The sequence below is a fragment of the Arabidopsis thaliana genome, assembly GCF_000001735.4.
Source record: "Arabidopsis thaliana chromosome 1 sequence".
NCBI lineage: Eukaryota > Viridiplantae > Streptophyta > Magnoliopsida > Brassicales > Brassicaceae > Arabidopsis > Arabidopsis thaliana.
This window is the reverse complement of record NC_003070.9, coordinates 1,114,243-1,134,126: the sequence shown is the minus strand read 5'-3', so window position 1 is coordinate 1,134,126 and position 19,884 is coordinate 1,114,243. Positions and strand designations below refer to the sequence as shown.

At 35.3% G+C, this 19,884-nt stretch overlaps 4 protein-coding genes and 1 long non-coding RNA gene across 7 annotated transcripts; 2 read left to right on the top strand and 3 right to left on the bottom strand.

The window, feature by feature from the left end:
• Nucleotides 1–4,437: 4,437 nt before the first annotated feature.
• Nucleotides 4,438–5,978, top strand: SHY2 (AUX/IAA transcriptional regulator family protein). Of its 2 annotated transcripts, none has more exons than NM_001331470.1 (3): nucleotides 4,438–4,992; nucleotides 5,075–5,383; nucleotides 5,488–5,978. In NM_001331470.1, the coding sequence occupies exons 1-3, from the start codon at nucleotides 4,508–4,510 to the stop codon at nucleotides 5,561–5,563; spliced, it is 870 nt and encodes a 289-aa protein (NP_001322162.1). In that variant the 5' UTR covers nucleotides 4,438–4,507; the 3' UTR covers nucleotides 5,564–5,978. The 2 variants fall into 2 exon arrangements, with proteins under 2 accessions (NP_001322162.1, NP_171920.1); NM_100305.4 differs by having other exon boundaries at nucleotides 4,576–4,992; nucleotides 5,488–5,950.
• AT1G04230 (rRNA-processing EFG1-like protein (DUF2361)) lies at nucleotides 5,339–8,612 on the bottom strand. 2 transcript variants are annotated; one of them, NM_100304.5, is made up of 8 exons: nucleotides 8,399–8,612; nucleotides 8,003–8,132; nucleotides 7,764–7,894; nucleotides 7,454–7,592; nucleotides 7,165–7,279; nucleotides 6,871–6,934; nucleotides 6,454–6,693; nucleotides 5,339–6,304 (listed from the first exon to the last, which is right to left on the bottom strand). In NM_100304.5, exons 1-8 carry the CDS (start codon nucleotides 8,549–8,551, stop codon nucleotides 6,299–6,301), a joined length of 978 nt encoding a protein of 325 aa, NP_171919.3. In that variant the 5' UTR covers nucleotides 8,552–8,612; the 3' UTR covers nucleotides 5,339–6,298. The 2 variants fall into 2 exon arrangements, with proteins under 2 accessions (NP_171919.3, NP_001320736.1); NM_001331469.1 differs by having other exon boundaries at nucleotides 5,959–6,304; nucleotides 6,454–6,690; nucleotides 8,399–8,609.
• Nucleotides 8,613–11,340: 2,728 nt separating this feature from the next.
• Nucleotides 11,341–14,428, top strand: KCS2 (3-ketoacyl-CoA synthase 2). Its single transcript, NM_100303.4, has 2 exons — nucleotides 11,341–12,411; nucleotides 13,456–14,428. Exons 1-2 carry the CDS (start codon nucleotides 11,644–11,646, stop codon nucleotides 14,272–14,274), a joined length of 1,587 nt encoding a protein of 528 aa, NP_171918.1. The 5' UTR covers nucleotides 11,341–11,643; the 3' UTR covers nucleotides 14,275–14,428.
• AT1G04247 lies at nucleotides 11,601–13,902 on the bottom strand. Its single transcript, NR_138678.1, has one exon. It is a non-coding gene; the product is annotated as an other RNA (long non-coding RNA).
• Nucleotides 14,388–19,752, bottom strand: AT1G04210 (Leucine-rich repeat protein kinase family protein). Its single transcript, NM_100302.5, has 11 exons — nucleotides 18,935–19,752; nucleotides 18,306–18,570; nucleotides 18,027–18,189; nucleotides 17,166–17,901; nucleotides 16,645–17,074; nucleotides 16,371–16,552; nucleotides 15,982–16,138; nucleotides 15,680–15,904; nucleotides 15,246–15,596; nucleotides 15,058–15,159; nucleotides 14,388–14,974 (listed from the first exon to the last, which is right to left on the bottom strand). The coding sequence occupies exons 1-11, from the start codon at nucleotides 19,429–19,431 to the stop codon at nucleotides 14,744–14,746; spliced, it is 3,339 nt and encodes a 1,112-aa protein (NP_171917.1). The 5' UTR covers nucleotides 19,432–19,752; the 3' UTR covers nucleotides 14,388–14,743.
• Between the last annotated feature and the right edge of the window lie 132 nt (nucleotides 19,753–19,884).

The window sequence follows — 19,884 nt, the reverse complement described above, 5'->3', positions numbered from 1 at the left end:
ATATAGGTCTAATCATGTATTTTATATGCATGGTGTCGAAATTAATGAGTTATTTTCAAAGGTATATATGTGTGTTAATTATGAACTTGCAAGATAAGAACGTGTGAGGACCAGGTGTACTTTCATGTGGACAATACAAGGCCACAACTCTCAACATTCTACCACACAGAAAAATAAATCAATAGTACTGGTTCATTTGTGTCCATCTTCAATTTTTTTTTTATAGTTTTCTCATTTACATTAGTTGTTGGAATATACTTCTCGCATTTAAGGAATGCAGCCAAATGACATGCATTGCTGCATGCATGCAATTGAAACGATCCACAACCAAATAATAAGTTTACATTGACTAAAATGTAAAATGTGATTGTATGTGAAAGCAACAACTCTTTTGAGACTCAAACAAATTACTTTACGTCAACACTTGCTCTACAGTCTTATATATGTATATGGGTTAAAACGATCAATTGGCTAGAATTTAAAGAACCTAATAGAAAAGTATATTTCAGTTCTCCATTCTATTATTTTACTTTTGTTCGAGTCATATTTAGTTTAAAGTGTGTAATAGTCATATTTTTAAAATTTTTGATATGTACATTACTAAGTATAAGTTACATATTTACATCTATATTATGTTGCTTAGTTCTAAACACATAATATGTATTGAACTATTGAACCTTGTTCTCCACCACAAAATGGTTCATTTTTTCTGTACAACTTAAAATAATATAGAAAAGAAAGAAATCTTAGTATATATTGAAGCAATCATTTCCGCTATCATTTGTTGCATTATTTATTTCTCTGGTGAGTTTGCTTCATCTCCATTCTGACATTTTCGACCGACGATATATCATATATATACAATATTTCCTTTTAGTCGTCTTTTATTAATATTTATTTATGTAACTTTTTGTGAAGGTTAATAGTTAGTAGATTATCTCAATTCCTTTGGTTTTTTCAAGAAATCTAATTCGAAAGTAAATATGTGAAAGACACTCATTTAGCAAATGACTATAAATGGAGATGTATCTTAATCAAATGGTTAAGTCTATTTTCAGTGGAGTTTGATTCCACTGTCGCATTATCCCATATAATAAAAATTGTTTATGAATTGGAATTTGTCGATTTAAAAATATAAAAAGAAGAAGAAGAAGAAAATGACTACAAATTAACTATTCCTTGAATATAGTTTCAGAATGTACATATTCAGACAATTTGCTCATGTTCTTACACATTTCTAGCTAATGATAATTAAATGGTTTTCTTGAAGTATATATTTAAAAAGTAAAAATGCGAGAATCTGCTCTATACGCTCATGATATATTATTCTATATGTTGGCATAACTCTTAACAATATAGCCTCGTGGTGGGGGCTAACCACAGTACCGTTGCTTGGAATGTCTACTTTTTAATTAATGTTTCTAAAAGTGGTTAATTACTAGATTAATTAAACCCCCAATTTTATTAATAGACAATCTTGTAAAAAAATTAATTTGTTATCTCTGCGTTTTTGGTGATGGTCCACAGATTATTTCTATACGTGTTATGATAACTAAACAGTCTTTATTTTCTCAAAGAGATTTAATTAAGGTTTGTTCTTATTTTATTTATATATACTCATTTGTAATCATCGTGAAATGGTAATCAAATATATTGGGATCTCAAAATATCTGATATTGGTTGATCCCCAAAACTTTAACGGTGAGATCAAAGACGATTTGCAGAATCCATAAATTAGGTAAATAGTGGGATGAGTAAGAGATTTGGGGGATCGCTTTATTGATTACATTTGACCGGTAAAGATATTCTCTTTGTCCAAATAATTCCATAATATTTTGACAAGGAAAACATTTTAAACTCATACAAATACTTTGAAGATAATATTATTTATCAAAAGTTCAAAACTATCACTGTATCACATATTGACGCAAAAGTTTTTTTTTTTTTTTTAACGTTCTATAATAACCTAAAGAGTGTCAAACATTGACTAATATTTGAAGTTTTTCTAATGCAAACTAAAAAAGAAAAAAGAAAAAGAAAAGAAGAAACAGATCCCTCAAATTAATGAGGAAACCCCGAGGTTGGTTTACGAACCCAAGTTGAGTAAAATAAAAGATTAGTAGTAATATGTGGATAAGAAAATTGTAAAGTTGGCTTTATGGTTAAAGAAAATGGGAAAAAAATAGTGGTGGTTAGATTGAAGTGGTCCAGATACGCCGTCAAAGCAAAATAAAACTCCAAAATGTAGCGGCCCAGCCCATTTAATTACTCCTATAAAGATGGTCCAATTGCAAATGAAAATGTGTTAAAATTTCGGAAAGCATTATTTCTACTACGAAGGAATTTAACTAACTTAATAAAGAAAATATTCTAAACTTTGGACCACACCAATTATTATACAATGTGTTGATTTCTATTGTAAATCATTTATATCAACAAAAGAGTCATAAGTACACTCTAATTTCGTTGGTTAAGTGCTAAAAATCTTGCGCGGTTTAGCTTTCGGATTAGATTTTATAAAGAGTGCTATAATCAACCAGCGATTCTGTGATCAGATGTGGGACCTGCATCTTCTGTCATTGGTTACACGTGTACGGTTGATACGGTGGCTTGAGATCTTCTACTGCTCTGTAGGGCAAGCAAATATTTGAGTGACATGTGTTATGATTAATCATGTCGGCAAATACAATTACGAACGAATTATCATCATTATCTTCACTTCTTTGGCTAAATTGCTAATGGATATTGGAGGAATTTATTAGGTTTTAATCCGACATATAAGAGTATATACAAAAGAAAAATATTAATTTTTCAAATTTTATTTTAGAAAAAGTTTCATGAAATATTTTGCGTTAACTGCTACTATAGTAAATTCGTGATTGTTACTTAATGGTCTAATTTATCCTTTAAAAAACCAAAACAAATCATTTTTGTGTGATTAGTTGTTGTAGCTAAGACATTGTCATTTTATTTTCAGTATAAGTTACTAAATTCGTTTATATATATAATTAAATTGCAAAGTATGCTACAGTATGACATATAATGAGTGCAGAAAAATAAAAGATGATGCCATAATACTATAGTGAATGAGAAAAGCCTGCGGATATTCATGCCTAATAAAAGTCTTTAACTCCTTATGGATAAGATATATATGGGAATACAAAACATTTAATTTATATTTATTTTTTATCTTACGTTCCACTGACGGATTATAAATAAATTTTTTAGGAAAAACTTTATATTTGTTTGTGTGTGCAAACTTTATATTACATATATTAGTCATCAAATGCTTCTATATATTGTGACCAATTCACAAATAATGATATAAATATATATATATTCCCATCAGTTTTTCTTGGTATAAATACAATTAATTCAATTCAAACTTATGACCTGTTCTGTCAAGAAAACGAATCTAGTAATTTATGACTGAACCAAGAAGAGAATGTTTCTCACCGTACAGAAGAAATCAATGCGTGATGAGTACTGAGTAGCTGTTAGCAGTCACCTCTAATTGTATGAATTTATTTTGTTGAAATATGTTCGTTAATCGTTAGTACTTGTTGAAAGTCACTACGTACGTATATATGTAGATAAAAAAAAAAAAAAAATTCTTTTAGGATTATTGTTACACGTATAATGTAAAGTTATAACATAAGTTCTTAACAACTCTTTGCATAGTACCGATTCGGACTTCGATTTCGAAAGCCATGCATGAGAAAACCAAAAAATGGAGCCAAAACTTAGATCCGGTTCAATTCGAGTAGGTTATGTCAAAGACGTAAACATCTACAATAGGAGCTCCATATAAGTAGAATACAACCAATGCCACGCTGTAACATAAACAAAGACAGCGAGAATCTGTTAAAGATCTCTCAGGTTCCAAAACAAAACTACAAGACCCCATTATGATGTTACTGACATTTAACTAAAGCCTTGTGCTAGTTGATCCTTAAGGAAGATGTCCTGTCGTGATGCTCAGTTTTATTTCAAATTCATATATACGTGTGTGTGTGTGTGTGGTGATCATGATTAATAGGTTAGAGACAGAGAGACAAAAGTTGTGGGCTTTAACAAACCCCAGTAAAGAACAATAAGTAATTTTGTCACGTAGGCTCTGTTTTTGGCTCTTCAACACCCAAAGTACCTGTTTTTTGAAGATGTGAGACATAAATTATTACTTATGATCTCAAGTCAATAAACTCATCAAATCTGAACTACCCACAATCCAAACATTGAACACTAGCTACCTTTACATATAGAGTTAATTAACCATCCATCTATTGAGAAAACGAGTAAAATATGTATTCGGTTGTTGTTCTTGGTAAGAAAAGATTATGAGCTTACGATCCGAAATTTCTTGGTTGTGATAAGTTATTAATGGGAGATAGAGAGAGGTGATATGCCCATATGGCATACCACATGTGGTGGGGGATTCGAAGATTTGATCTGGACCGTCTATCACAAGAAAGAAAGATGAAAATATTTTGTTTTTGGGTTTGGACAGATGGGAGAAAAAGAAAGTGTCCCCACAAATGTCCCCAAGAAGATGGGACACACTTTTGCCTCAAAGTTGCTGTTACTGCTACCGACAAGCTTAGCTTTTTTTCCTTTGTCCTTAATTCAGAAAACAGTTTCTTCTCTCTCTACCAGTATCTATCTTTATTCTCCTTTAACTTGTATAAAACACTCAGCTTCCTCGAAGCCTCTCATCTTCATCATCAGCAGCTTCTCTATATCTCTCCTCTCTTTCAAGGATAATAACCAAAAGCTTTTCTTTTTATCTTCTCCTGCAATTCTTGAAGAAATGGATGAGTTTGTTAACCTCAAGGAAACAGAGCTGAGGCTGGGATTACCGGGAACAGATAATGTATGTGAAGCAAAAGAGAGAGTTTCTTGCTGTAATAACAACAATAAGAGAGTACTATCAACTGATACTGAGAAGGAGATTGAATCATCATCAAGGAAAACTGAAACATCCCCTCCTCGAAAGTAAGTTAAACTCACACAAAAGTCTCTGAATCTGTAGTGGTGGAGAATTCAGTTGATTGACCGTGTTTCTTCCTTTTTGCAGGGCTCAGATTGTTGGATGGCCACCAGTTAGATCTTACAGGAAGAACAACATTCAGAGTAAGAAGAATGAATCTGAGCATGAGGGTCAAGGAATCTATGTGAAAGTAAGTATGGATGGTGCACCATACTTGAGGAAAATAGATCTGAGTTGTTACAAAGGATACTCAGAGTTGCTTAAAGCTTTAGAAGTGATGTTCAAATTCTCTGTGGGAGAGTACTTTGAGAGAGATGGATATAAAGGTTCAGACTTTGTGCCTACTTATGAAGACAAAGATGGTGATTGGATGCTCATTGGTGATGTTCCATGGGAGTAAGTCTTCTTTCATATACCTGTCTGAAAACAATTTCCACAAAATCAAAAATCAGAAACAACAATTTTGTAAGTGTTCTTATGGGTTCTGTTTGTTGTTGCAGGATGTTCATATGTACGTGCAAGAGACTAAGGATCATGAAAGGATCAGAAGCCAAAGGTTTAGGCTGTGGTGTATGAGATATATCTTCAAGAAATCTAACAGAGACACAAAAGAACTTGAAGAAAAATAGAGTTTCTTTTGGTTCAGAGAAATCTCTGTCTGTGCTTGGGTTGTCGGGTTTCTCGGGCAAGATCTATGTTCATTGGATTGAATCCAATTCATAGCCTTTATTTACCTCATCGGTAAAATTCAAATGTAAACATGCTTAATGGTCTTAAGCATATGAAACTGGAACCTAATTACATTTTGTTTCAGAAACAGGGCAAAAGGTTGTCCTTAAATCTTTGGTTATGTGTATTACATTAATTAAAGTGTTATGAAGATTGAAGAGTTGTTTTTATATTTGTAGCAATTCTGTTTTGCGTTCTCATTGATCAAAGAGATTTTCAAGCAATACCCATTTTCTATTTTGGTTCACTAGTTCTTAGATCATATTATTGATGGTCGAGGTTGGATTACTCCCATTAATTAATACAATTCGATCAAAGCCAACATGAACATAAATCAATAGAAACAAAAAAAAAACTTATCTTATATGAGAAATACGTTTTGCCCAAAGCTTAGGGTTCATTTCATCAGCCAAAAACAACAGACACCTACCTCTCTGCTTTCATGGCAACATATATATACGCATTAGATCCAATCAGAAGATGTAAGACTAGACAGGCCGTAGTAATGAGTGAAGCTTTTGGAATTGATGAACTGTGTTACGAGCTTCTTCGTTTTCTCAGACATGGCGGGAGAGACCTTGTTCACGCCTGAAACAGCAAAACGAATAATATATAATCAGCTTGTAAAATGCAGATTCTTTAGTTATAGAGTTTGAAAGATTGATGCAAATGTACCAATAAGACTTTCAACAAAAGTACGAAACAGAATTCCAGGAAAGAGTCGAGAGAAAACTCACCTGTAGCTTCTTCTTCTTAGGCCTTCTCTTCCTCTTGGGTTTGTGAGCATCAGAATTAGAACTCAAGTTGCTACTCTGACTTGTATGCGAACTAGTGGCAGCATGTGAAGACTGGCTTCTTCTATGTGAAGTGTTGCTGGAGGAAGGTATCTCATTCCTCTTCACAGATGAATACTGACGAGATGTTGATGCAAACCTTGACCGTGGTGGTGGCATTAAAACCCTAGTAGAGTATGGCTTCTACAATAAAAGAAAAGAAATCACTTACCAAAATACTAACATTCAATATATAACACTTCATTTTCATATTCTTTGATCCCCCCCGGAATTGAACAAGTTACGTTTCTGACTTTCTCGGCGTATAAGAGTCCCCAGTATCATGCAACAACAAAACTGTGAGTAGCTTTCGCATCATACCTGATTTCTTTCGTCACTGGACATGCTCGATGTTGCTCTACCAGAAGCACTAGAAACCGGCTCTCTGAGAAAAAAACGCTGACAACAGTCAGAGATGATCTTTACTGGAAACGTTAAGCCAGAAAAGAGTCAACAATCGACTTCTTCTAGCATAGAAATCATATGGAATTTAGAGGTGAATACACCACTAGCCTCGTTGACTCTTCTTCATCTCTCATGTTATACACTAATACAATCGATAAACTACACTAAGTATTGAGATTAAAGAAACTAATCCACATTTACAAGGCGTACTTTGTGCTTTTATCAGTCCACTCATCATCCGCATCTGCTTCGTCACTTGAACTTCCGTTGACAAAGAAGTCATCGTCACTCAGGTCCAAAAGAGCATCATCTTCGCTCCCTGTCTCTGTTTTTCACACGAACCAAAAAATATTAATGATCAACATAATCAGTATTTTTTCAAAAGCCAACAGAAGGTCGGAATGCATGCAATGACAAAAAAAAGCACGCTGCCCCAAATTTTAAACAGAAATTCAAGGGAAAAAGGACCCATATAAACATCTCCACATATCATCATTACCTTCCAACTCTTTCCCACTGGCAGCAGCAAAAATTATGTTGGCTTTGATTTGCTTCCGCAATTTACTTCTCCGCTCAGATACTTGTAAATCATCAGATCCACTAAATAGCGATACATACTTCTCATTCTTGGGGAAGAACTGCATTGCACATATCAAGATCTCAGTAGCATTATTTCAACAGACTCATTCTATTGGATAACTAGGAAATGTAGCAGAGGATAACACGCTGAAGAAATTGTGAAAAAGAAGAACTCGTCTATTCTTCCGACTAACACAGGAAACTGGATTTGGATTGTATAAAATGCTTACCCTAACATATTCAAGGTCTTCTTTGAGTCTATTGAGTTGCCCACCTATTTCTGCATCTTGCACATAACCACCAGATGTACTCCGATGTAGCTTCTCGAGACGTCTTATACTCCTTTCAATCTTTCTCCGCTCTACACAAAGAAAGATGTAATTGTTTTGTCCGAGTAAGCCAAATGATTCAGCGGAAAAACAACTCAGAACAATACAAATATACAATGCATCAAAAATAAAGCACTCACCGAAGAATCTGACCTTTCTGTTCCTTAGGAAGATTTTACGTTCAAAAGCAAGACGGAAATGGATATCTTGCTGCTTCTTCAGATCATCCAACTTCTTTTCTAGAGCCTCTCTTACTTCAGGAGGAAGATCCTAAGAGACAATTGCATTTGTACATATTCATACATCAAAATTCATCTCTTCTCCATTAAAGACATATTGCTTCTCGAAATCAATTCATGATCTCTCATAAGCAAGTTAATCGACCATGATCCTATTATAATCATAAGAAACAAATTCCTCAAAAGATTTAAGAGAAAACACTGAAACCTACTTTGATTAGCTAAATTTTCAATCTAAAAGGCCGGAGAAGGTAACTCTAAACGCTAATTTCGTAGGAAGAGAAGAAGAGTAGTTACTTTACGAATCATGCGACCGATGGAACGAATTTGATTCTTGAGAGAGGAATTCTTCGGTTTTTTCTCCACGCGCAATCCTTTCGATCTCCGACTAGTTCCTGCCGTCGTCTTCCGCTCTGCAACTCTCCGCCTCGCATATCCGCCGTGCGCCATCGCCGAAGTGATGATGACCAAACCGTGTGCAGTCACCAACAAAAGACAGGTTTTAAGTTTCTAAAACGCTGCGTTTCTCACAAACGTTAAAACGTTGCGTTTCATAAAAATTGTAAACAGCTTTCCAACAGACTTTTTTTTCTTAATAGGCTTTAAAGCCCAACGTCATAACTGTCTTTATTAAACATGATAAACGGTAGCATAAAATCTAGACGAAAAATCAACATTGTTAGACATGTAAATCATATGTTAATAGATTTTTGATTATTGGGTACAGAATTTGTGGTTGTTATAGCTACATGCATTTATATATGTAGTACTATTCAACTTTTCTTGTTGTTACATGATTTCTATACGCTTGATTCGCATTAATCACACTTGTTCTATTCATTTGTTCCTTGTTTAGCTATCACCATTCGATCTCGTATATGTACCCAACCCAAGTACTGAGTAACTATTTTTATAAATTTATCCAAGTACGAGTGAATCAAGTATTTATTTTTTTAGACCAACTTTTATTCTCTACATATACTTGAATCTTGGGATACGTATAATATAAACCAACCCTCTTTAGATTTTAGGATTGTATTTTTGTGCATACACAGAAATCTGAGCATAGACAAATGGATAGAAACCACATTTGCTTTATTTCTATAGAGTTTGGACATTTTTTGGCTATGATTTTGTAAAATTGTTGTGTGCTCCGTGTTAGCGTTTGCCGAATGTGACACTAATTTTGATCGAACAAACAAAAAACTGAACATAAATTAATTAATTTGCACACATGTTTAACATCTATAAAAAAATTAAAAAAAATTGCACACATAAATATAGACAAATGTTTGGAATAAGTAAAACATGAATCCAAGTGTTATTAAAATCAGTATTTTGTTACTACAATTGCACCAACAAAATTGTATGTTCAAAAATTTAGCGCAGTACGAATCATTAATAACTTGTCCCTAACTACTAACTATATTCAGATGTATGCCTAACTTGTAAATGTTACTCATGGTTGAGTAGTTGAATGTTGAAGAGCTTACGTTATAATTAAATGCTCGCTTTGATTGATGCAAACAATTTCTTCACTATAATAAGCGAAAATAATAGAAATAATAAAGATGGAAAACTAACAATTAATAGTAGAACTATATATATATATATCCACATATAAATTCTTTTTTTTTTTGAGGGGTGGTTTAAAACTAGCTATTTAGCTGGATGCTCGGCTATTCGGATTTGTGTAAAATACTTCTAAATATTGAGCAATAGGTAAATATAGTGAATATTTAACCATGACAAACAATAAAACACACACACATCAGAGGAAACTTGGGAATGAACGTGAACAATAAAAAAAAAATTAATAATGATAATAATAGTGGGCATAGAGATGGTTCTTCAACGAATTATTTCTTGCCCAAGTAGCACCGTTTGGTTAGAAATTCTTCGACATTTATAGTTCAATTAAAAATTACTACTCCATAATTTTGGGTGACTTACCACACAATCTTTCCACAAATCTTCGACACGCAATTCACAACAGTATCATAGTTTATTATCACACTTTAGTAATTTATGCCAAACCTCACTACGCAAGCAAACTATGATTCATTAGATGTGTGGACAATTACGACGACAGCAAAAAAATAATATGTGTGGACACACAATGACAAACTCACATTGAACTATCTTGAAATAAATTTATACTAAATCGTAGCGAATATATAATCAGTAAATAGAAGTTAAACTGAAGATCATAATCAACTAAAATGAATATCGTAATCAAATTGATGATAATAATGATTTCAGACACAATAATGGTGACGGTGTTGATGATGAAAAGGATCTGTGGCATAACAACTGATTGAATTCAATGCATCTTCATGGGTTTTATTCCGTTAGCTTTATCTTTCACGTCTTTATATTCTTTAAACTTTGTTATGTTATTGACATTTAAATTCATTTGTATGCATGTTATGAAGAGATCGTATAACTACAAAAATATAAAGGTAAATCTTTCATTTTAAAAAGAAAATGTTTCTATACGTGTAAATAATTAGTAAATAACACATATTTCCTCCTGCGCGTAGCAGTTCAACAAACTCTCTTCTTCGCGTAGCTAGAAGCTGCAATAACATAAAGAAATGATATATTTATAAATTATGTGAAAATGAAAAAAAATATTAGTCCGCAATATCCACGTATCATTATGCGCCACGTAAACAAAGTGGACCCAGAATAACCCTTGTTTCCAGTAGAAGGAATCAATCAGTGGCAAGAAAGAAAATAATGAATTTCATTAAATCGCCACTCTCGAGCCATCAAAGTATCAAACAATTGATTGGAGTTAGTTGTATCCTTCGCCTACAAATTTTTCCTTACTCTGTTTTATAAGTATATAATAGTTCCACTAAAATCATTTTGGATACAACCTCAATAGATCTCAGCGTATTGTTTCCTGTATGTTCAATGAATCCATCCTCCATGCAATCTGGAGACTGGAGTATAAAATAACACGTATGGTATGGTATTTATTTCTCATAGCTAGTTCCTTAACAGTTGGAAGAATTTATACATGACCCGGCCCTTTAAAACCTATCCCTACTACAAGACATTTGGGTTACTTTCCATCGACTTTTGAATGTGCATCAGGCATGAAAATCCTTTAATTATGCATATTTTATAATCAATGCTTAAATTACTATAAACACAAAAATTGTAGTGATATATTAGAAAGATAATTTAAATTGTTACATTGAAAAGATAATAAAAAATTATAAATAGACATCTGATATAAAAATGGATGAAGTATAGCATATTAAAAAAACATATGTTTTTGGTCAAAACAGAATCAATGCATAGTTAGCTCACCGCTACAACAATAACCATAGGGACTACGTACCATCCATAACTACATTTTCTTAAATTGCATCCTCTTTCTAAAATTTTGCCTATAAATTCACAATAACACTTCAACTTTTTAGGCCATAAGTTATCTCTTTCTCTACAATAAGCAATAAATCTCACCTCCCTTTTTTTTTTTTTTGTCTCGCTACTTTTGATTATCATTTAAAACCAAAAAACCTACCATGAATGAGAATCACATTCAAAGTGATCACATGAACAACACCATTCATGTAACAAACAAAAAACTCCCAAACTTCCTCTTATCCGTACGTCTCAAATATGTTAAACTTGGTTACCATTACCTAATCTCGAATGCCGTCTACATTCTCATACTCCCCGTCGGCCTCCTCGCCGCAACCTCCTCCTCCTTTAGTCTCACCGATCTCACACTCTTATACAACCACCTTCTCAAATTCCACTTCCTCTCTTCCACTCTCTTCGCCGCTCTTCTTATCTTTCTAACCACCCTCTACTTCACAACTCGTCCTCGCAGAATCTTTCTCCTCGATTTCGCTTGTTACAAACCCGACTCTTCTCTAATATGCACACGAGAAACGTTCATGGACCGGTCTCAGCGTGTCGGTATCTTCACAGAAGACAACCTCGCTTTCCAACAAAAGATCCTCGAACGTTCCGGTCTTGGACAAAAGACTTACTTCCCGGAGGCTCTCTTACGTGTCCCGCCTAATCCTTGTATGTCTGAAGCAAGGAAAGAAGCCGAGACGGTTATGTTTGGAGCTATAGACGCAGTGCTTGAGAAAACCGGAGTGAATCCTAAGGATATTGGGATACTTGTCGTGAATTGTAGCTTGTTTAATCCGACGCCTTCGTTATCGGCTATGATCGTGAATAAATATAAGCTCAGAGGAAACGTTTTGAGCTATAACCTTGGTGGAATGGGTTGTAGTGCTGGTCTTATCTCCATTGATCTCGCTAAACAGCTTCTTCAGGTAATTATTTATTCAATGAATTTAGTCCATCATTACAACTTCACAACTTTTTATTTTTTGATACTAAGATTCGCTTTCAATTGAACATTCTGATATAAGAAATAAAATCTTGTGACAAAGAGAAAATTAAATTTTATTTAGGTGGGGAGGTTGGGACTTTTCTAGTTTTCTCACGTCATGTCGTTATCTTATAAAATTTGGTTACTGATTTTATATGAAAAATGGTAAAATCTCTAGCTTCTATTATTACTATTTATGAAGGTTGTGCCAGGCTTATTTTGTAGGTAGGTGGTAGTTGTGAAAATTTGAATGACTATAGATTGTCTTTATAGCAACTACATATTTGGTATACAAACTATGTGTCAATGTGTGTGTATACAATCTATGTGTCATTTTCACTATACAATTACACGAGAAGAACTTGACAATGATATGAAAGACCAATTTAAGGTTGGGATTAGTCAATTATAAACATTGATTAAGGTAAATTATATTCCTTTTTTTGGTAAGTAGGTAAATTATATTCTAGTAAGTACCTATGAACAGTTGTACAAAATTGATAGGTGACGTGTCATGTTTAGTTATATTCAATCGAGAAAAGGTTGTTGAACAATATCACCGAAAACAACAAGTTTGTAAAGAGTATAAGTTTCATAAATAATCAATACACGTAAGGTCTTACGTATGGTGCCAATGTGCCATGCATCTGATTTTTTTTTTTTTTTTGGTTCTACGATATTTACTTTTCCAAAAAAATTGTCAAATGGCGAAAAAAAAATAAAATTGTCAAACATAAATTATTTTTATTTAGAACAATGAAAAATAGCAAAACTGAAAACAGTTTTTAAAAATACGTTAAAAAATAGACATACGTACACATAGACATTCATCGATTTACATACAGTATCATTTGTCTTCATATTTTTATAATTATATATATGCATATGCTTTTAGAGTCCTAATTTTGTAATGAATTGTAATATGGACTAATAAATATGCGTTAAGGGTCCTGTTTTTTTTTTTTTTATTGTAATATGCATGCAGGTTCAACCAAATTCATATGCACTAGTAGTGAGCACAGAGAACATAACCCTAAACTGGTATTTAGGCAACGACCGATCAATGCTTCTCTCAAACTGCATCTTCCGAATGGGTGGCGCCGCCGTTCTCCTCTCTAACCGCTCCTCCGACCGCTGCCGCTCCAAATACCAACTCATCCACACCGTCCGTACACACAAAGGATCTGACGACAACGCCTTTAACTGCGTTTACCAACGCGAAGACAACGACGACAACAAACAAATCGGTGTCTCACTTTCCAAAAACCTAATGGCTATAGCTGGAGAAGCTCTCAAGACGAACATAACCACTCTGGGACCGCTAGTTCTACCAATGTCTGAACAACTTCTCTTTTTCGCAACACTAGTGGCGCGAAAAGTCTTTAATGTGAAGAAAATAAAACCTTATATTCCTGATTTCAAGCTAGCTTTCGAGCACTTCTGCATCCACGCGGGAGGCAGAGCAGTGCTCGATGAGATTGAGAAGAATTTGGATTTATCTGAGTGGCATATGGAACCTTCGAGGATGACTTTGAACCGGTTTGGAAATACTTCGAGTAGCTCGCTTTGGTATGAGCTTGCGTATAGTGAGGCTAAAGGAAGGATTAAGAGAGGAGATAGGACTTGGCAGATTGCTTTTGGATCCGGTTTTAAGTGTAATAGTGCGGTTTGGAGAGCTTTGAGAACTATCGATCCGTCCAAGGAGAAGAAGAAGAAGACTAATCCTTGGATTGATGAGATTCATGAGTTTCCCGTGCCGGTTCCAAGGACATCTCCGGTGACATCTTCCTCGGAATCTCGATAGTTAACTTTTTTAAATTTTCTTTCATGTATAATACTATGGTTCACATCACATCTATCTCAAAATCTTCAATCCATATATTTTTGCACGCTAAAAAAAATATTGTACAAAAGATAACGGAATCTCGAAGGGGTTTAAAGAAAAGTTGTCCATCAAATATGTATTGTTCAAATGCTCTTTGTTTAAATAAAAATTTGGAAGAAGAATGATACAATGGCGTCTACAGAATCAAATGATACAATCTAAGAACACTTTTGAGGCTTACAAAATGAAGAAACAAACAAAGATTACAAGAAATAATTACTACCTACCGATCTGTGGTTCCCATAAGCTTACGAAGCTTCAGGCCCAAAATCTTGGCCGTAAATCTAATCTTAAGACCAAATCTTTCTATCTTTTCTCTTTTAAAGCTTCAAAGCCTTTTAAAGGCTTGAGCTTTGTGAAGAAGTGTAAGTACCTGAAGGAGATTGGTTTACTCTCTCTTTTTCCGTGAAAGAATCATTTCATGGAGGTCTCCTGCGTTTAGACGGTCTGAAGGAGACTCCTCAGTGCACTGGTGAAACACGTCAATCAGAAATCTCATTGTGTCTAAGTCAGATTCGGTTAGATCAAACACTTCAGAGAGCTTGTTCGTTGATTCTTCTTCCTCTGTTTCAGAGATCAGTGTCTCTAGTTTCTTTGGTAGCTTTGGTCTTTTGCCATTCTGGTTAAGAGTAAGATAGAACAAACTTATTAAACTCATGATGTTAAGAAGATTTCGATCATGTAAGTGAGAGTGAGACAAACCTGTAGCGATTCATGAATCTGAAGCTCAGATAAATCAAAATAAGGATTTTGTAGTGTCAACAACTCGAAGATTAAGCAACCAAATGACCAGATATCCACTTCCTGCGAAAACAAAAGCAACCTCATAAGAGAAAAGGAGTAAAGATAAACGTTGACGAACAAGAGAGTCAGTGTTTGGAGGAACGTACAAGTCCATAAAAGTTTTGTTCGTGCATTGCTCTGAAGACTTCAGGGGACATCCAACGTGGTGTGCCGACACAGATATTAGGAGGAGGTATTCCCACATGGGCAATACAGCACCCGTGCAAGTGAGACCTAAGCGGAACAGCTCTATCAAAATCACAAAGCTTCACAATGGGTTCTCCATTTGCACTTTGATTGTCCAGATCGATCAAAACGTTTTCGCTTTTAATGTCACGGTGAATTATATCCTTTGAGTGCAGCTCCATCAAAGCCCCTGAGATATCTCTTGCAATAGACAAAGCTAGATCCATGGGGACATGGTGCTTACCAGCTTCGGAGAGCTTCTCAATGTGACCCTGAGTACAATAAAACCATTTAGAAGGTTCTGATTGATGTTACAAAGACTTTCGATATAGATTGAGTAAAGAAAGAATTTTACCTTTAGAGATCCTCCTTTGATGTGTTCCATCAGAATAGAAGATTGCAATACTCGATGTTCATTTCCATTTTCTGAGGTTATCCACTTGGACGATATCTCATGTCCATATAACTCCACAATGCAGTCATGTTTCAAAGCTCCTAAAATCCGTACTTCTCCTAAGCATGTATACTCAAAAGTCCTAATGTCATCTAAGGAAGCTCCAGAAACCTCTAATGTGCGCATCTGAGGAAATAAGAAACTATTCAGTAAATTTACTCATTCGTGAAACAGATAGAGATTACAAAAGGTAAAAACAAAACCTTCACAACTGCTTCAGTTGAGCCTAGCTTGCATCGGATAAGACTACTATTAGCTCTTTCAACTCCTTTTCCCGTTGACAGAGAAGAAACAGAACATCCTGGTTCCAACTTTTCCTTAATGCGAATGGATTCATTTAGCCGATTAAGGGGAATGTACCTGTGGCAATCAGAATATACAACAATTAAATAGGTCATTCACACAACAGTAACTTTCAAGAGATTGGTCATATAAGATAAAGTTTACAATTATAAGGAGAAACATGGCATTTTCACATCATTAACCTAAAAAGAAAAGATCATTACAGTATGCAACAAAAGATAGAAAGATTCAAGAGTAGAGAATCTAGTCGACAGTGGTAAATACAAGATAAAATCGCAAAATTTTCTACCTGCAGAAATATTCTTGATCTGTATCTTCTCTGATATCATGAGGACGACAAGCATCAACTACCATACGAACCCACGAGGAACCTTGCTTCACAGGGACAATATTCCAGGCATGTGGCATGAAATCTAGATAGCCTCTAACAAGTTCACATGGTACAGGAGGCTCCATGCGATCACAAAGGTACTATAAATAAAATATAAGAAACAAGAATTAGCAATTAACTAAAACGAAACCAGATGGTCAGATATCCAATAGCATTAGATTAAACTGAGTACCTTCATAAGTAAGGCCCTGTGCCTACAGATGCCAAATTGCAGTTTACCTAGAGGAACCACTATAGAGTTCCGCTTGGACTTAATAGAACGCAGAGATTTTTCACACACATCAGACAAAATTGCATCTTCAGCCGTTGTTGAGACCTGTTTGTTGAGAGCAGCCAAGTCGTCTTGGTTCCCGGTCAAACAGGTGCAAATAAAAGGTTTCTGGTAGTTTGTACCAGACACTGCCTTTCGGGTTCTTTCGATAATAGCAGTTCTGTCACTCCCCCCAAAGTGATCCGAAACAAAAAGGGCAAGAAATGATGCAACTTGCAAGTTGTCGATGGAAACTTGATCTACATCTGGAGTTAAACAGTTCAATTTCTTCAACCTAGCTACCAAGGCTCGAGCAGAGAGAGTGATTGCATCCAACACTTCATCCTTTGCCCTTTAACAAAACCAAAACAAGGGCAAAGTAACATTTAGCTCATGGATAAATGATTATTCTAGTCGATATAACTGAACGTGATAGTAACTACCTGTCCAAGAGTATGACTTCACGTGAATCAAGAGGCAAAACTTTCTCATATTTACTAAGAGTCATAAAGGGCCTATCACGTCCAGCATCAAAAAAGCCATCAGGAAGAGAATCTTCTGTGCTGCAAAATGAGTTGCTGCTGTATTTGCGCGATAAATTAGTAATATCGGTAGATAGTTTATGGCATTTAGAGCCTTTTGGGTTATCTAGATACTTCTCACTACATCGCTTCGACTTGTTATTTGGCTTCTTTCTCTCTGAAGAAGAATTATAGTCTACAGTACCAGGTGCATCTCCTGAAGAGGGAGAAGATGTCTTGATCTCACAACTTTCATAGTTATCCCTTTCACTCGTTAATTGGGTTTCCACACATTGGGAATTGTCAGAAACAACATCAGCTTTAAGACTGCTCTCTTCCTCTTCAGAAGTAATGACAGAAGCCTCCTCGAACAGTTTATCATTCTCATCCGAGCAGCTGTTATCAACTGAACCTCTGTCAGTGTTCTGAGGAACCTTCATGCCCTGTTTCCCAGTTTCTTCGACTTCCATCTTCAGACTTAAACCTTCTGGAGGGACTTCCCCTTTCCATTTCCTGCTGTTGTTCAAGCGTTCTTGCCTTGCCCTTTGCTGGAAGTAATATTGTCTCCGCTTCCACCTCTTACTTGATTTTCGAGCCGAAAAGCATCTACTGATGGAAGAGATTCCCGTTGACATATTTAATGGGTTACGGTGGGAGCCTGCATCCACGTGGAAATAGAGAAAACGTAAGACGATAAAAGTTAAAAAGAAAGAAGTATCAAAATCTTACTGTTATATGCATACACAGTATGGATGGCAAAGGAAAAAAACATTAAACTCTAACCTTTATGAGGAACAGTTATGACGTTGTTCTCATACGGGGTTTCAAATACATCCATTTCAACCATAGAGCTGCTACAAGTATCAACCCCCATCTCTTCATAGTTCCCTTCAAAATTACATTGTATCCATGTGGGAATCCAGCAATAACTCGGGAGCTTATTGTACTTGAAACAAACAGAAAATCCAAGAAGCTCTATCAGATTTAAGAATTCATGAACTCCTGTAGAATATATATCCATATATTACAGCAATGCTATGAAACATAAATAGAAACAAGTACCCGTAAATTTAAAATTTGAAGTCGAGGCATCAAGTTTAGATCGAGAGGATGCAGAGTTGTCAATCGGTTGTTTGATACGTCCAGGCTTTCTAAGTTTTGTAATAAAGCTAATACCGGTGATAGCTCCATCAGTCTGTTGTGAGCAACCTTCAAGAACGTTAATGAACTCAGATAACCTATCTCGTTAGGCAAACTCTTAATCTTGTTAAAGGAGAGATCCAGATACTCCAGACTCTTAAGACATCCAATCTCCGGGGGAAGATATCTACAAACAAGTGGGAGACAGGGTTAAATGCAATCCAATGTAATTTGAAGCAATGAATACCCTAAACTCAATTCTAAAGTCCAATCGATTTCACAAATTTTCTTCATAACAACAATCTAGATATCCAATTAAACATCAAAAGTAATAAAGTACAACAATCACCTAGAGCATGCTAAAAAACACATCATTAAGCAGCCACCAAACGTATCACAATCAATAATTTTCTAACTTACGTTTCCTGGAAATTCTACACGGACCACCAACAGAAACTGTCAAAATCCACCACATGCTTGAGTTATCAATGCTACGTAGTATTAAGAAGCAGCAACTAAAGCAACAGAGCATAAAGGAGTAAGCTTTTTACCTAATTGAGAAGTGACAAACAGAGAGCCTCGTCAAACACTTGAGCCCAGAAATCTCGCTCAAAAGGGTCAAAGCCGAAGATCGTTTAGGGACTTTAGTAAGCTCAAGCTCCTTCAAACCCTTAAGCTTGTCCCACGATAAACCGTCGCCAAAACCCGGTGACGATATCTTGACCTGAAGATACTCCAAATTCACCAAATTCCCTAACTCCGGCGGAAACAAATCGATCTCGTTACTGAAAAACTTAAGCTTCCTTAATCTCCCAAGCCCTCCAATCGATTTGGGAATCAAATTGAATACATTCCTGAAGAAGTAGAGACCTTTCACAGAATCATCGACATTATCCAGAAGAGAAAACTCCAGATTTTGACCAGAAACATCAACCACGGAGTCATCTTCCAAACTTAAAACGCTACTAATGGTAGAATCACTCTCGGAACCCCCATCAATGTCTGCGTCTTCGATTAAATTAGCAGGCTTTTTGATCTTCGAATCCATTTTAATGCACCCAATAGCTTCCGTTGAAGTACCGCAACGAATCAGAGACCTCCACTGGATCTCCGAGAAATCGAATCGGAGAAAATTCAAAGGTTTTGAAAGTGGATAATTAGGTTAAACAGGCGGAAATTCTCACCGAGATCTGTAAGGTGAGGACGAGAATTCGAAGTTTAATTGAACATGGTTAAGAAGCCCGAGAAGAAGAATCGAGCCCAGAAGCTATGGAGAGATGGAGAAAGGGAGGCGCTACAAATCCATGGAAGGAGAGAGAGAGATAGAGAGAGAAACCCTAGATTCTCGACAAGACGTATAACCGATATATTACAAACGTATCTGAAATTTGTAAAAATGTCTTCTTTACAAACTCATCTTAAATCCTTTCACGCGCTTAAGGAAAGAGTTAAAAAAAAAAGAAATTCTTGAGAATAGTAACTTTCTGTAATTTGGGTTTTC

What these genes read in the sequence shown, in the direction of transcription:
- SHY2 (NM_001331470.1), top strand. Translation starts at nt 4,508, where the DNA reads ATGGGAGAAAAAGAAAGTGTCCCCACAAATGTCCCCAAGAAGATGGGA. An exon ending in GAAACATCCCCTCCTCGAAA is followed by an intron (nt 4,993 to 5,074) that starts GTAAGTTAAACT and finishes TCCTTTTTGCAG; the next exon opens with GGCTCAGATTGTTGGATGGC. An exon ending in ATTGGTGATGTTCCATGGGA is followed by an intron (nt 5,384 to 5,487) that starts GTAAGTCTTCTT and finishes TTGTTGTTGCAG; the next exon opens with GATGTTCATATGTACGTGCA.
- AT1G04230 (NM_100304.5), bottom strand. Translation starts at nt 8,551, where the DNA reads ATGGCGCACGGCGGATATGCGAGGCGGAGAGTTGCAGAGCGGAAGACG. An exon ending in TCGGTCGCATGATTCGTAAA is followed by an intron (nt 8,133 to 8,398) that starts GTAACTACTCTT and finishes ATTGTCTCTTAG; the next exon opens with GATCTTCCTCCTGAAGTAAG. An exon ending in TGGACTGATAAAAGCACAAA is followed by an intron (nt 6,935 to 7,164) that starts GTACGCCTTGTA and finishes TTTTTTTCTCAG; the next exon opens with AGAGCCGGTTTCTAGTGCTT.
- KCS2 (NM_100303.4), top strand. Translation starts at nt 11,644, where the DNA reads ATGAATGAGAATCACATTCAAAGTGATCACATGAACAACACCATTCAT. An exon ending in TCGCTAAACAGCTTCTTCAG is followed by an intron (nt 12,412 to 13,455) that starts GTAATTATTTAT and finishes ATATGCATGCAG; the next exon opens with GTTCAACCAAATTCATATGC.
- AT1G04210 (NM_100302.5), bottom strand. Translation starts at nt 19,431, where the DNA reads ATGGATTCGAAGATCAAAAAGCCTGCTAATTTAATCGAAGACGCAGAC. An exon ending in CAACTGAAGCAGTTGTGAAG is followed by an intron (nt 15,905 to 15,981) that starts GTTTTGTTTTTA and finishes TTATTTCCTCAG; the next exon opens with ATGCGCACATTAGAGGTTTC. An exon ending in AACAAAACTTTTATGGACTT is followed by an intron (nt 15,160 to 15,245) that starts GTACGTTCCTCC and finishes TTGTTTTCGCAG; the next exon opens with GAAGTGGATATCTGGTCATT.